The sequence below is a fragment of the Portunus trituberculatus genome, chromosome 20 (genome assembly GCF_017591435.1).
Source record: "Portunus trituberculatus isolate SZX2019 chromosome 20, ASM1759143v1, whole genome shotgun sequence".
NCBI lineage: Eukaryota > Metazoa > Arthropoda > Malacostraca > Decapoda > Portunidae > Portunus > Portunus trituberculatus.
The window spans coordinates 107,342-122,392 of NC_059274.1; the positions used below are offsets into that span (position 1 = coordinate 107,342).

Genomic DNA, 15,051 nt, shown 5'->3' on the forward strand with positions numbered 1-15,051 from the left:
ATCATATACCACCAACATTCTGAAAGATCTCTTACAGTATCTAGGGAAAAAAAAACCACATAATCTTAGCATAATGCAGCCATGACACAGTATGCATGTGCTTGAATATGTCACGAGTGCTACCAGGATGGAAAATACGCGTCATCATGTTGAAGTGGTTATGTGAAGCAACCGGCCACTGAACAAGCACTTCATATTGTGGCTTATCAGTGATGCACTCCTTTACTCTTTGACCAACTATACAAGTAGCGGCTCTCTCCACCATAAAGGAAGTCATCTTATATAGTGGTAATAGGGCAGAACCTAAACTTCTCTCAAAAAAAATTTGGGGTTGTCTTGTATACATAATCACCTTGTAGCCCAGGATATATGGTAAGAATTTAAGACAAACCACCAAACACAAGACTTGTGAAGCTTGGATAGCACAAAACTTGCAAGGGTTTTGTATACCTGTATATATCCATCTGTTATTCATCTCCATTGATCATGGAGGAGTTCCACCATATACATATATACTTTTAAAGAATAATGTTTAGACAAAGTACTTTACTCCCCCTAGGATTTTCCTTACATACTCAAGTTTTGGTACCACTGTTGTAGAGGCTTTTCCCATGATGCATCAAATATGTGTAGAAGCTCACCACTTAGAGAAGTCTCTCCTATAAACATCACTGAGGTTGCACAGCAATTCTCTTTTTATTCTATCATTGCATGATTTTTTTTTTTTTTTTCATTGCTATGGTATATTTTTTCTATTCTTGTATGTATCTTTCTTTAAATTTTTTCATTTGCTAGTCTCCATTTGTTTCTTCCTTAATATTACTACACTAAGCCCCTGCACTTGGCAAATCTCAGTCACAGACCACCGAATGCATGCTTGGCGATTTGAATTCAAACTTGGCAGTCCCCTGGCACCTGCACGGCAAACCACGCGACTCCCCTGTGACGTCAGACCTCTTTCTAAACCTATCAGAACACAGTGTGAGAGTCCCCTTCAGCCATTTTGTTTGTGCTACCCTCTGTTCTGCTAGTGTGGGAATGAATTCTGGCCTTTACCAGCCCAACAGGTGGTACTGGGGGTGGCGGCAAGAACAAAAGTGGGCGAGGGAAACGGGTGGTAAAGTGGGAGTACAGACGAGAAAAGCATCACAAATGCTAGTTTATTGGTCTGTTTTGTACATGTGTTCTAATATGTGAAGGCAAAAGATTTTATTTCATTTTGAAAGATAGTATTTTAAGGGTCTAAAGAGAGACTTTGGCAATGACCAAAGACTTATTTAGGCATTTTTTAGGCAATTTATATGGTATAAAGAACTTGTGTTTGGCGAAATTCGCATTTGGCGGTAGTTTCGCCAGACTAATTAATTCACCAAGTGCAGGGGCTTACTGTACTTTAATTTTCTACTATTCCATCTAGAACATTCAGCAATAGTTTTTTAAGATTGAAAAGTCAACATTTCATATACATTCATATTTTCATATTATTCCATGTTTAGTCTCTGATTATATTCTTATCTTATTCTTTTTTTCATGTATTGTTGAAAATCTAAAGCTCCTCTTTTTTCTTTATCCATTAACTTAATAAACAGAATGATGGGTGTGTGTATTTTAGAGTTCATGAAAACAAATGACTGAAGATTACACTTTTCTGCAGGTTTGACAGCAACATTCTTGAGGAGCAGTACCAACAATCATCCCATGCCACCCTGACCCTGCGGTTTCAGTATGCATTGCTGTATATCTTGGTCAACAGCCTGGTGTGGGCCATCTACTGGGCATCCATCCGCACCCATCACTGGCCCACCTGCCTCTCAGTGGCACTCACCTTCGCAGTAGTCGCCTTCTTTCAGCTCATTTACACCAGAACCAAAAGTTATACGGTTAGCTTCAACTTCAATTTGTACTTTTCAATAAAGGGGCCTCTTACTGTTACAAGCAGTGAAGCAATGGGGATTACTTTATGTACAGCTGTTAGTAATAAGCAAAGGAGAGGGATGTAGGATGGGTTGGCAGAACGCAGGAAGTTTGTTTGGTCTTTCTGGGTTGCTGAATTGAATATTGTTGAGGACTGATACAACTGAGTTCTATTTCCATCTGCCTATCTCTTTTGTGACTCACTCTCCAAGTATCTTCCAAAGGTGTGGACATAACAAAAGAGCTTTGCCCTCTGCTTCCTTGCTTGTTCAAGCACTCTGCCCGTAGTAATAACCTTTTTACACTTGTACTCTTTTTATCTAATCATTCCATGTTGCAAGTGGCCTTTATGTCCTATTAGTATCTTCAACTATGCTCACTTACATTTTCTTTGCTAATTTTCCTCTTTATTCTTTAGATTTACACTATCTGCATAGGTGCTTATATCTCCTCTCCCATATACTTTCATTCTTCTTCACACTCCTATCTTGTCATTACATATACTCATTACAGATAAGTAGTATTTCCATGGTATATGCTTTTGAATGTTGTCTTATTTCATTTACATCCATTTTGCAATGAGAATAGAAGGTGAGGTAAGGGAGTTTATGTCATAGGAGAGGTTCTTAATTGTTAGAGCAATTTTAAGGATACATGACAAGTCTATTATTGGTGAATCTGGACAAACACATGAATGCATAGACAATTGTTATTGTCATTATGTATGTCACTGATGAGTGGGAGATATCACCAACTTCAATTATGGTTGCCAGATTCACCAGATGTAGTATAATACCTTATATTCAGAAGATAAGATGACTTTCAAATAAGATGACCCCCCAATCTCAGTGTGAATTTAATTGTATTAGATGATATTGGTAGTATATGACAACACCCAAACTACCAAACTATCTGTGGCAAAGTTTCGGTCAGTGAGCACCAGACAACTGAGATGGTGATGTACTGTACATACCAGTACAATGAATAAAAGGCCTCAATTGTTCTATCATTAATAAGATAATATAATATTTTAGCGTAAAATTTAAAACTGATCCTAAAAAAATGCCCATCAGGTATTTCTATACACTTTCTTGAAAAAGGTTGGATGGAGGAAGATGTTGAAATACTGTGTGTGGTATGATCAATTTTTCTTGATGTAAACCCTTGCCTTGCTACCGCACTCATCCAACTTTCCAAGTCTGGTAAGCCTCGTAAGACTACTCTGAAAACTTGTGCACTTACCTGCAGGCAGGTTGGTAAAGAACCAAGGCTGACAGCAAGAAAATCAAAGAAAAAAAAACCTTACAAGTCCTGCCAGACTAGGAAAATGTTGTGAGTGCAATAGCTTCACCAGCATTCCTGAAATAGTGGCCTAACCACAATGTGTTCCTTAGTTTATCTCCTGTTTGAGTGGAAATAAGTGGGAGATCATAGATAGCCTTGTATAATGTAAGCATTTCCATATGTTTTTCCTTGCTTGTAGTCATTTTTGGCATGTAGAGAGGGTGGGAGGAAGTAAAGTAATAGCACATTAGCCTTTGTATGCCAGTCTCTATATCAGCTGAACAGCTGAGGTGACTCACACACTGGTGATTGTGCTTGATTGAGCACAGATGGTTGCCAGATAGTGTTCCAAAAGAATTAGAGCATCTTGCATTCCTGGTAGTTGTGAGCCTCAACCACATACTGTGGAATTAAATGATACTGGCTCCATTGTGTCAAGACTTTCCACACATAGTATATGAGCTTTGTCATCCTGCAACATTGCAAGCTGGAAAGATTTACATTTTTTCCAGTTTGCCTTTCTTTGCCACTACCATGTCTTGAAGATCTTTATGTAGCTCCTCCTATAGCTTTGGAAAAAATGGGGGGAAATTTTCAATCCTCTGCTTCACCTATTTATATGCAATGCCAACAGATGGTCTATTTACAATGTTATTTCACATAAAATTTTATCATCATTGTCATTGTATTTGGTGTATAGGACGACACCCTTTTTGTTTCTTTTTTAGGATGGTTCAAATGTCATCTTATACACTGAAATATAAGGTATTTCACAGAAAAGTTAGTCTAATGCACATAATATATATATTTTTTTATTCTATTATTACATACCAAGATAGCAAAATAATAAAAGTATTTTTAGATCTGTATCTATGACAAACACTTTAATAGTAGAATTAAGGTTATAAACATGCAGTATCTTATATCATTTGTATTTCTATGACAAAACTTATTTTGTTGCCCAATTGAGAAAACTCAAATCAATGTTATAATATCTCTTCTAGGTAGTAGACTTCAAGAAACCATGAGCATATAATGCCCCCTTAAAACAGTTTATTTTCCTAACTGAAAATTCAAAGTCTGCTAATGACATTGTCTCTTGCTCCCCAAACAATAACAAATTTTTCTTTGGTGTACTCATTTTTGCTATCATAGAGACCTAACAATGTTAGCAAATGGACAGTGGCCATTCTGAGGAGTTTTTTCTTTTTAAGTCTAAAGGCACACCTTGTTCTGGGTATGGCAAGACACAGCTTAGAGACATGGAGATACAAGCACTGTTGCACCCTCAAGTATCATTTGTTTTCAGCCACAAATTTTTCTTTTTCTTACAAAGAAAACTGCTAAAGAATTGCTCTGCACTTTGATTGTGAATCGTTAACTTGTGCAGAGGTGAGGTAAAATGTGTTTTAAGGTTTTTGCTATATTAAAGTCTCTAAAAATGAGAGCTTGGTACACCAGATTATTTTATTTTGCTCTATAAGACTGAAAAACTATCAGGAAATAGCACAGTAGGTTACAACAGAAAAATACTGGAAGTACTAAAAGTATGGGAAATCAATGGGTATATCATAATATAATATTTTGAGACAACTACAGGTATTTTCTGTTATATGATTCACCATTATACAATATATTCCAAGAACACATTCATTCACTCTGCACGGAAGTACAGTGAATCTTAATTTTTTTCATGGTTCAATTATCGCCCTTTAATTTTACATAGTTTGTCATTGGAACCTAATTATTTCTGTACGATAAAGTGGGAAATCCCATTTTATCGTCAAAAATTAACTATTTAGTTTAATGAAATATAAGGTTGGCGTGTTACCAAAAGTACTAGTTTTGAGTTTGGCAACAATTAAAAGTACATCAACATAAACTAATAATAATTGTAATAATAATTATATTTATATTAATGCCGGCTACAGTGTATATCAGTGTATATCAGTATATCAGTATATATCAGTATATATCAGCATGAGAGTTGTTAGTGAGTGGCAGGGTATAGGAGAGATAAGAGGACGGCTGGGAGTGGCTAGCATGGGTGACTTAGTAGCTAACTGAGTTGTTAAGAGGTTGCTATCATATAAAGCAAGTTTTCATATGGTGTATAATACTTATTACTAGAACTTATATATGTTATGGCTTATAGTGCCTGTAGGCATACTTGAGTACACCTGGGAAGCATTGTTTACCTTCCGCCCATTAATGGCGCAGGCAATTTTATTTAAAGTGGTACCCATATTAGGGCCCAGATCACCATCCAAGCTCATCTTTGGTGTAACCACCTAGAACCAGGGTATCATGGTGACATGTAGGTAACTTTAAACCACTCGACAAATGGCATAACTTCAAAGTGGCATGTGGTAGGATTCGAACCTACGTGTAGACGTCTGCCCAGTTCCACACTCACCACCTTATCCACTAAGCCACCGCTTCCCTAAATGGTTGTAATATCTGTATCTTAACTCCTTCAACATAAGATACATTCTTGGAGTGCTTGTGACATATCCAGGGATGCACATACTTTGTCATGCCTGCATTAGGCTTAGGTGATGTGATTTTTTTTCCCAGTTACTGTATGAGATGAGCAGGAAAACAAAACAGAGACCCCAGAAACACGGCATATACACTTAACCCTCTGCTACCGCACCTTCCACTGTCATGTTTTGCTACAATCACATTTTGCTGCTATCATGCATAGTTAACCCCTTAAGTACCATGATGCGTTTCCATATTCATTCTGCTTACTTTTTGGCGATTTTATAGAGCTTGAGAAACTTATGTGGGTATCGAAATAGCAAAGACTGTGGTCATTAATATTCTGACCTTCATAGACCCTTCTTAATGTCAATAAAATGTTGTAATCATATTCAAAATTTCAAGGTAAAAGAGGGCGTCCTAGTACTGAAGGGGTTAAAAAACCTGCACATATTTCTATATCGCTCACAAAATTTTTGCTATCGCGCGCCTGTCATTCAAAAATTTCCGCATTATGATGTCACTTGGTAGTTTTTTCTATATACTTTTGTTGTGAAATAGTTCTTCATATTTCTCCAATCTAGCCATCCACCTTAGTTTCTAATCGTCCACAATGAGGTACTGTATTTGACGGCACATAGGACGTACCTTTTTCCAGTACTTTTACCTACCCAAACTGGATGCATCATTATTTTACTGCTGTCATTGTTATCATTACCAGTATTATCACTTTAAAAACTAATTATTATAAAAATGAAAGCAATCTACCGTGTTAGGCTGTGATGTATGTTTATAAATATTAGCTGATCGCCACTCTGACTCAACCCCATCTAATTGGTGAGTAACAATAATAAGTTCATAATCAGAACAAAGCTCATCAAAACCATCACTGTTATGGAAGCAGATGAAATAAATTGAGCTACACATTCTACAAATTACAAGTGGTAGATTATGTCAAGGAACATGGCAATAGAACAGCAGCAAGGGCTTTTGGGCCACCACCTACAGAAAAAATGGTAAGTGTCTGGCGATAGCAAGGAGTGTTTTATTTGTGTTGTTGATATGATTGCTCTTATTATATTGTTATTATGATTCTTGATTAGGTAAGTTTTTTATACTGTATTATTTCTTCATTTTCATACTATTATATAGCATTAAGAACTGGGCAAAAAGTGACAAGAAATGACAGCTTGGGGGTCCTTGTGTCAATTTGAATAATTACCATGGGTTCTTCACTTTGGCTATCATGATTTCAGCTATTGTGCAGTGATAGATGCACCAATTAGGCACAATAGCAGAGGGTTGAGTATATATATATATATATATATATATATATATATATATATATATATATATATATATATATATATATATATATAAAAGCAAATGCAAGAAACATTCACTAAGCACTCGTTTTATCTTTTATTTGAAAAATTGCATACTAAACAATGTGTGACAATGGAGATGTGATGCAAGACTCTACAATCTTAACATTTCGATGTAAAGAAATATGCACATATGTCAAATACAAGGAACATTGGAAAACCATGAACTCAGTGTGTAGTTTGCCAATTCTGTGTAGTGAAATATGGAAATATGGTAAGTCAAGTACATAATGATGCATTGTTGAAGTTATTATTAAACTGAAGCTGTTCAATTAATGACTGCAATAAGTTTTTTTCTTTTTTACTTTAACTTTTATTGTTCTTGGTGATATGAACAAAGAAAGCAATTGATCTCAACATTTGTATATAAAATTTATATCAAGACATTTAAAAGTAGTTAGGTTGGATGATAACATTTGTTGACTTTTCTAGTAGATAAGAAAGTCAATAAAAGTGAAAGTCATCTAAGTAAAATTATCCCCGAAATATTAGTATGTAGTCAAGAGCTATCACCTATACAGAGTGACCCAGATACTAAGAGTTCTAAAATGTACAATATCCTGATAAACAAATGTGAAAAAGTAACCGTTTATATAGCCCTGAGTTTGTATAAGAAATTGTCAACATTAATATTATTCTTTTTGAAACACTATTTAAAAGATGAACTCAAAGCCTATTGTCTGAAATTTATTTATGGACTGTTTATTGTATTTGAGTGGCTGATGACCATATTAATAAACCCCTTTTTGTCAGAATAGGCTGACATCTGGGTCACCCTGTATGGTTCTAACAACTGTGGTTTTGTTTTAAAATTGGCCATAATTTAATGTAGTGATTCATATACATAGGTTGCTCATTTTATTTATTTGTATTCTTGTTGGGGCTTAGTATTTGTTTTAATTTTGCATATTCTGAAATATGACTTTTTTTAATAGATTTACTGTAATTGTCACATTACCAGTGTTATGTGTTTTTTGTCTTGATAATTTTCCCTTTTCTTTATGGATTTGTATGGTAGAAACAGGTATGTTGTACTGTATTTCCTTTTATTCTCATTGGAAAATAGCTTGTTGCACAGCAGTAAATGTGCACTTTCACTACTTTCCAAGAGCCATCAGTTGTTGGTGTCTGTGGTGATGTCTGTCTCCCTGATCCTGGCGAGTCTGCTGCCCTACTCCCTCCACCAGCCTTCCTCTGCCCTTCCCCGGGTGGGCCCAGACCTCACAGCAGTGGGCATGTTTGCCATATGTATTGAAGTGAGTGTGCCAGGCATTGTGTACAGCTTGGGGCACAGGGCTGTGTGGCCAGAGAGCTGGAGTCATACAGACTGTGGCTAAAGTAGTCTTTAATTCTCACTATCATCTGTATGCTATCAGAGATGCTCATATATGTTCTCTGCTGAGTGGATATGCTTAGGAGTGGTTGTAATTGTCAACTTCTCTCCTACTAAGTATGCTTTTTGCAAGAAATTAAAGATTGGTTACTACAGTAATATCTAGAATTTTGACCGTGGATGGTTCTCCTAAACTTTACCTATTGAGAAAATTAGAATAGTTCCACTGCTGCCCAACTTTGACTAAAAACACTGCCCTCTCATTCTCCACTCTGAGATGCAGGAACAGTTTCATCCATCCATATCTTAGTGTTGCTTGATTATCACAATGCCATGAATCCATCATAAGGTCTAGTGCATTCTTGATGTTAAACACCCCACAAACTTTTGCCAATCATAGCCTTTTATATTGGTGCCAAAATTTTTGTTGCCACATGTGTTGTTTCTTTAGAGGGACCAGGTGTTGCATCATCTTTTGGCAGTGCATGTCAAATTAATTGTTGTTCAATATGTTTTTTTTTTTTATCCGTGCAAGTCAAATTAATTACCATGCATCAGTATTATGGTTCTACAACTCAAACTGACTGCTTTGTGTCAGTCTCTTGATGATGCAACTCAAATTAACCTTTATGCATTAGTCTCAACTGTAAGGCAAGCTGACTTCTATGTGTCATTTATATTGGCTGCTATTTGAGGAGACATGCAAGTCAAATTGATTGCCATGTATCACTTTCCTCCTCCTGCAGATCAAAGTATTTGCCATGCAGTGTCAGCACAGTCACAAAATTGCCACCAACAAGTGAAATATATGTTGTATTGTTTTATTACATTTTTGTGCCTCCTTGAGGACTGAAGTTTTTCTCTTGTGTCAAAAGTGACAGTTAGGTAAAGGTAAATTTACTGTCAAGATTTAGAAAATTAAAATGGAAATTATACTGTTGAAATTCAAGAAAATACTGCACTGGTTGCCTTATCAGTAATATGCGAAGAATTTTTTGCTTATTTGTATATAAAAAACTAAATCAAAATGAAGTAAATATACTGGGGATCATGCATGTTATGTTTGTATGATAGTATCCCTGGTTTTTTTACTACAGTGTATTCAACTGAAAGAAAAATGTTTAAGAAAATATGAAGTATTATTTTTCGTATTCAGTAAACCAGTTTTCATTCTCTATGTGGTAAGACATCAAGAAGAACTATGTTTTAAATCAGAAATTAAGACCTCTGAATGTATTTAGATTTATTGTTTAATCAAAGCATCAATAACATCAATAAGTGACTAACCAAACAGAGCTCCTAAAATCTTGCCCAAAATCTCTCTCTCTCTCTCTCTCTCTCTCTCTCTCTCTCTCTCTCTCTCTCTCTCTCTCTCTCTCTCTCTCTCTCTCTCTCTCCTAAGCTTTATTTTTTCCATCTAGTTTCTCACTATCAAACTAATGAGATTCTCATTTTAGGTTTACATGAACTAAATAATTTCTGATATTAATTTTTGCATCACACCCATAGACTTTCCTATTGATTCATCCTGTAGTTTTTAACTTGTAAAACTTAGAATTGTAAGCTTTACTATGCTTATTCTTTAGCTTTTGATTTAAAGAAATAAAGCTTTATTTATTTTTTTTTTATTATTTATTTATTATTTTTTTTCTTTTTCACAGAAGATAGAATAACAAGCTTCACTCTGCTTAATCTTTATTTTGTGTGACCTGTTTTGTCATTGATTCATGTGATATTGCAGATCCAGTTAGTTGAAGATTGTGAATTGCCATTGGCCTTCATTTTCAGTAATGGGATGTAATGTTTATTTAGTTATTAATCTATAATTACTACGCAATTATAATACTATAAAAGTATGTCGGATTCCAATCCAAAGTTTGATAAGGTGTCCAAGTACTGTAATTTTAGATGAAAGGACATGCAAATATATAACACAATTATGTTATGTTAAGCTATCAAACATGTTAGTCATCTCTTAATTAGATCATTGTGCAATGCTGCTTTAAAGCATATATATATATATATATATATATATATATATATATATATATATATATATATATATATATATATATATATATATTATATATATATGCAATGAGTATATTGATTTTATTTCATAGCATTCTTTACCTCATAGATACATAAAGTACTTGATAATGCTACTGCATGCCGTGTAATATAGGATTCTTCAAATATAAAAGTTAGGCATTCTGGACTGAGATTAATGTTTCTGAGCATCCTCATCTAAAGATGAGCATTGATTTTGTTCATGAGAAGCATGAAAAGTTAAATAAAGATTAAAAGGCATTGTTGTGCAGGTACTGCTGCTGATCTACACCGTGATTCCACTGCCTCTTTACATGGCACTCATAATCACCACCCTCTACTCCATCACCTTTGAGACCCTCAATGGCTTCATCATTGATCAAGGAGTGGCAATAATTCTGGTCCGCTTCAGCCTTCACATTTCAATCCACCTCATCGGGGCACACATCATGATCATGACACAGGTATGTAAGAGGTGATGAGTAGCTGCTTCCTGATGTAGGTTGTCCATTATTGAAGAGGCCATATGAATGCTATAGGGAAAGAGGACCTATCATTATTTACTTGCTTTAAAATGTTTCAAACCACATTCATATATGAGGGTCTTTGAACCTTAGGGGTTCAAGCACCATTCCACAGTATTTGAGGTATTCCTATCTGCAGAACTGGCAACTTGTCCTCTGTCTGGCATTGTTTTCCGACTTCAGTAAGGTCAAAAGTCTTATAGAAGCCATTGAACTCACGACCTATTGATTCAGGAAGCTTGTGTTGTATTTGGTGAGTGAGCCTAGTGGCACATTGATTTAGAACCAGACAGGCTCAAGGTTAGCGAGTGTCAACCTGGCGATGAGAGCATACAGCACACAGCCCCTAGCCATGTCTCGTCCAATCAGCGTTTTTTCCACAAGAAACACGTCACCCTTGGCCAATACCAATCAGCATGTTTTCCACAAGAAACGTGTCACCCTGGGCCAATAACTGTGCTGTTATGTATGTCAAGGATCTCCTGCCCTTCATTACTCATACCAAGTTCCAGTACTTCTGGGATATCCTGGCATAGCAGGGTGCTCTGAAGCCTAAGGGAGGACAGTGGGCAGGTGACAGTGACTATGAATGAGATGCAGATGACAACCTGAGGGAGTACGAAGAACAGTAACTTAACTGCCCCTTTTTCTCAATCATCAGCTTCTTTAGTGGATGTATGGTAACATTAAGAGTGAGTACAGATTGTTCATACACAGTCTTTTCCTTTGACTAACAAGTGCCACCTGTTAATCCTTTGTTTATTATCATTACTAAGTTTTTTTCTTAATGACTTCCTCTGATATCTGAATAATCATCATTCATTGTGTTGCTTTCTTTAAAGTAACTATTGTACTGTAGTATGCACAAATACTTGTATTTTTTCCTATTTTTCAATACACTTAGCCTATGATGATGTTCCTTTAAGTAGTTTATTGCATTATTAAATTATTTACCTCAGTTAAAAATTTTATCAAGGTTTAAATCACAAGTCATGCAAAGAAATATATGAAAACTTGAGGAAGGGTGATGCTTTAAGTGCTATCATGCAAATGCATCATATATTTTTTTTCATTCATGGTCTGAAACTTGGTTGAAATTGATATCTTTCATATAAGTGGAGTTATTGTTCATAAACTTAAGATGCATTTTTTTCAGTTTTTGAAAAATGGCACTCGACCCCCAATGGTTCTAAGGCCCTCATATGAGTAATACTGATTTAATGTAATTTTATGATGTTGGCTCTTTTATTGTATATCACAACACACACACACACACTTAGGAGTGACGATGGAAGAAAACAATCAACTAGTAAGCCATATTGATAGAATTTTTAGAGAAACATATAATTTGCTAAGGAATATTGGAGTAGCATTTCACTACATGGACAAAGAAATGATGAAGACATTGATAAGTACTATAATAAGACCCAGATTGGAATATGCAGGAGTAGTGTGGACCCCTCATAAAAAGAAACACATAAGGAAATTGGAGAGGCTACAAAGAATAGCTACAAGAATGGTTCCAGAATTTGAAGGGATGACATATGAGGAGAGACTAAAGGCTATGGATCTACCAACCCTGGAACAAAGAAGGAGGAGGAGACCTGATACAAGTTTATAAATTGATCAACGGAATGGACCAAGTGGATAATGAGAAACTGATCCTGAGAGAAGAATATGACATCTGAAGCACAAGATCGCATAGTAAAAAGCTGAGAAAAGGAAGATGTCTGAGAGATATTAAAAAATATAGTTTCCAGATGTATTGAGACATGGAACAGTTTAGATGAAGAAGTAGTGTCTGCAACGAGTGTGCACACTTTTAAAGTAAGATTGGATAAGTGTAGATATGGAGACGGGGCCACACGAGCATAAAGCCCAGGCCCTGTAAAACTACAACTAGGTAAATACACACACACACACACACACACACACACACACACACACACACACACACACACACACACACACACACACACAGAGATGATGCAAGAGAAATATAACTTATTTTTGGAAATATACAAAACAGGAGTCAGGAAACATGTCCTGAAATATAGACCTAAAAATGAAGGAAAGAAAGATTGGTTTAATGCAAGGTGTCCTAGGGCAAAGGTGAAAAGAGATGGAGCATGGAAAAGGTGGAGGAGAAATAGAAATCCAGTAAATAAGGAAAACTTCAAGGTAGCGAGAAATGAATATATTAAGGTGAGGAAGGAAGAGGAAAAGAACTTTGAAAAGGACATTGTCGAAAAATGTAAGGAGCAACCGAAATTGTTCTACAGATTCATAAATGGAAAAATTAGGCAAAAAGAAACAATAGAAAGATTAAAAGGAGAGAACCCAAAAAGTATGGCAGAACTATTAAATAATAAATTCCAGGAGATCTTTACTAAGGAATCCAAATTTGAAAGGCCACAGGGTAATAGAGAGACAGTCTATATGAAAGAGATTAAAGTAACCAAGTTTGAAATAAAAGAGTTAATGAAGGAACTGGATGAAGAGAAGGCAATGGGACCAGATGAAGTCTCAGGCAGAATACTGAAAGAATGTAGGGAAGAACTAGCAAGTCCTATATACATCATAAAATGCTCTATAGAAAATGGAACATTGTCAGTAGAATGGAAAAGAGCTGAGGTGGTTCCCATATATAAGAACGGAAGGAAGGAACAACCTTTGAATTACAGACCGGTATCACTAACTAGTGTAATATGCAAGATGTGTGAAAGAATAATAAAGAAACAATGGATCAAGTTCCTTGAAGAGAAGAAATTAATATCAAATAGCCAATTTGGTTTTATAAAATGACAGTCGTGTGTAACTAATTTATTGAGTTTCTATTCTAGAATAGTTGATAGAGTACAAGAGAGAGAGGGATGGGTTGACTGTATTTATTTGGATTTGAAAAAGGCGTTTGACAAAGTGCCACATGCAAGATTACTATGGAAGTTAGAGGAGAAGGATGGCTTAAAAGGAAGCACATTGAGATGGATGAAAAATTACTTGAGGGGGAGAGAAATAAGGAAATTGGAGAGACTACAAAAAATGGCTACAAGAATGGTTCCAGAATTTAAAGGGATGACATATGAGGAGAGACTAAAAGCTATGGATCTACCAACCCTGGAACAGAGAAAAGAGAGAGGGGATCTGATACAAGTTTATAAATTGATTAATGGAATGGATCAAGTGGATAATGAGAAACTAATGCTGAGAGAAGAATATGACATTAGAAGCACAAGATCGCACAGTAAGAAACTGAGGAAGGGAAGATGTCTGAGAGATGTTAAAAATTTTAGTTTCCTGCAAAGATATATTGAGACGTGGAACAGTTTAAATGAAGAAGTAGTGTCTGCAACGAGTGTGCATACTTTTAAAGTAAGATTGGATAAGTGTAGATATGGAGATGGGGCCACACGAGCATAAAGCCCAGGCCCTGTGTAACTACAACTAGGTAAATACACACACACACACACACACTAAAGAAACTTACATATGAGCGAAATGTAATGTATTCCAACATAAATGGAGTGATATCGGGGATTTTAGAACTCAACGATTACTTGAGGGACAAGAACCCAGATATTGTGGGTCTTACTGAAACAAAACTGAGAGAGGGAGAAGACCTGATGAAGGTTGGAGAAGGGAAATATAACGTTTGGAAAAGAAATAGAGTAGGTAAGATGGGAGGAGGAGTGATGTTGCTGGTTAAAAAGATATAAAGGTGGATCAAGTGAAAAAGGTATGGGAAAGGCAGAAGTGCTAAAGATCAGAGCAGAAACTAATGAAGGAAAAAGAGGCACTACATAGTGGTGTACGTACCACCTAAGACAAATGCATGGTCAGTACAGGAATATGAAGAAATGATAAGTGATACAGGAACATGTCTGGAAGAAATGTTGGGTGGCTGTGAACGAACTATAATGATGGGAGATTTTAATTGTAAAGAGGTGTGTTGGGAGGACTGGTCAATGGAAGGATCAGAGACAACATGGGGAAATACACTATTGACACTGGCAATGGAAAATGTGTTAACTCAGTGGGTCAAAGAAGATACTAGGTTTGGAGGAGAGGGAGCATCGTC

The 15,051-nt window shown here is 35.9% G+C and overlaps 1 protein-coding gene across 5 annotated transcripts in view; it reads left to right on the plus strand.

The window, feature by feature from the left end:
* Window positions 1-15,051, plus strand: part of LOC123506767 (adenylate cyclase type 9-like) — a 78,166-nt gene that overhangs the window by 12,162 nt on the left and 50,953 nt on the right. For 4 of the 5 annotated variants that reach the window (XM_045259091.1, XM_045259092.1, XM_045259093.1 and 1 more), the window contains exons 3-5: window positions 1,655-1,880; window positions 8,177-8,323; window positions 10,722-10,913. In XM_045259091.1, the coding sequence (XP_045115026.1) occupies window positions 1,655-1,880; window positions 8,177-8,323; window positions 10,722-10,913 (565 nt within the window). Of the gene's footprint in view, window positions 1-1,654; window positions 1,881-8,133; window positions 8,324-10,721; window positions 10,914-15,051 lie in introns of those variants that run through there. The other variant, XM_045259094.1, reaches the window with a different exon arrangement.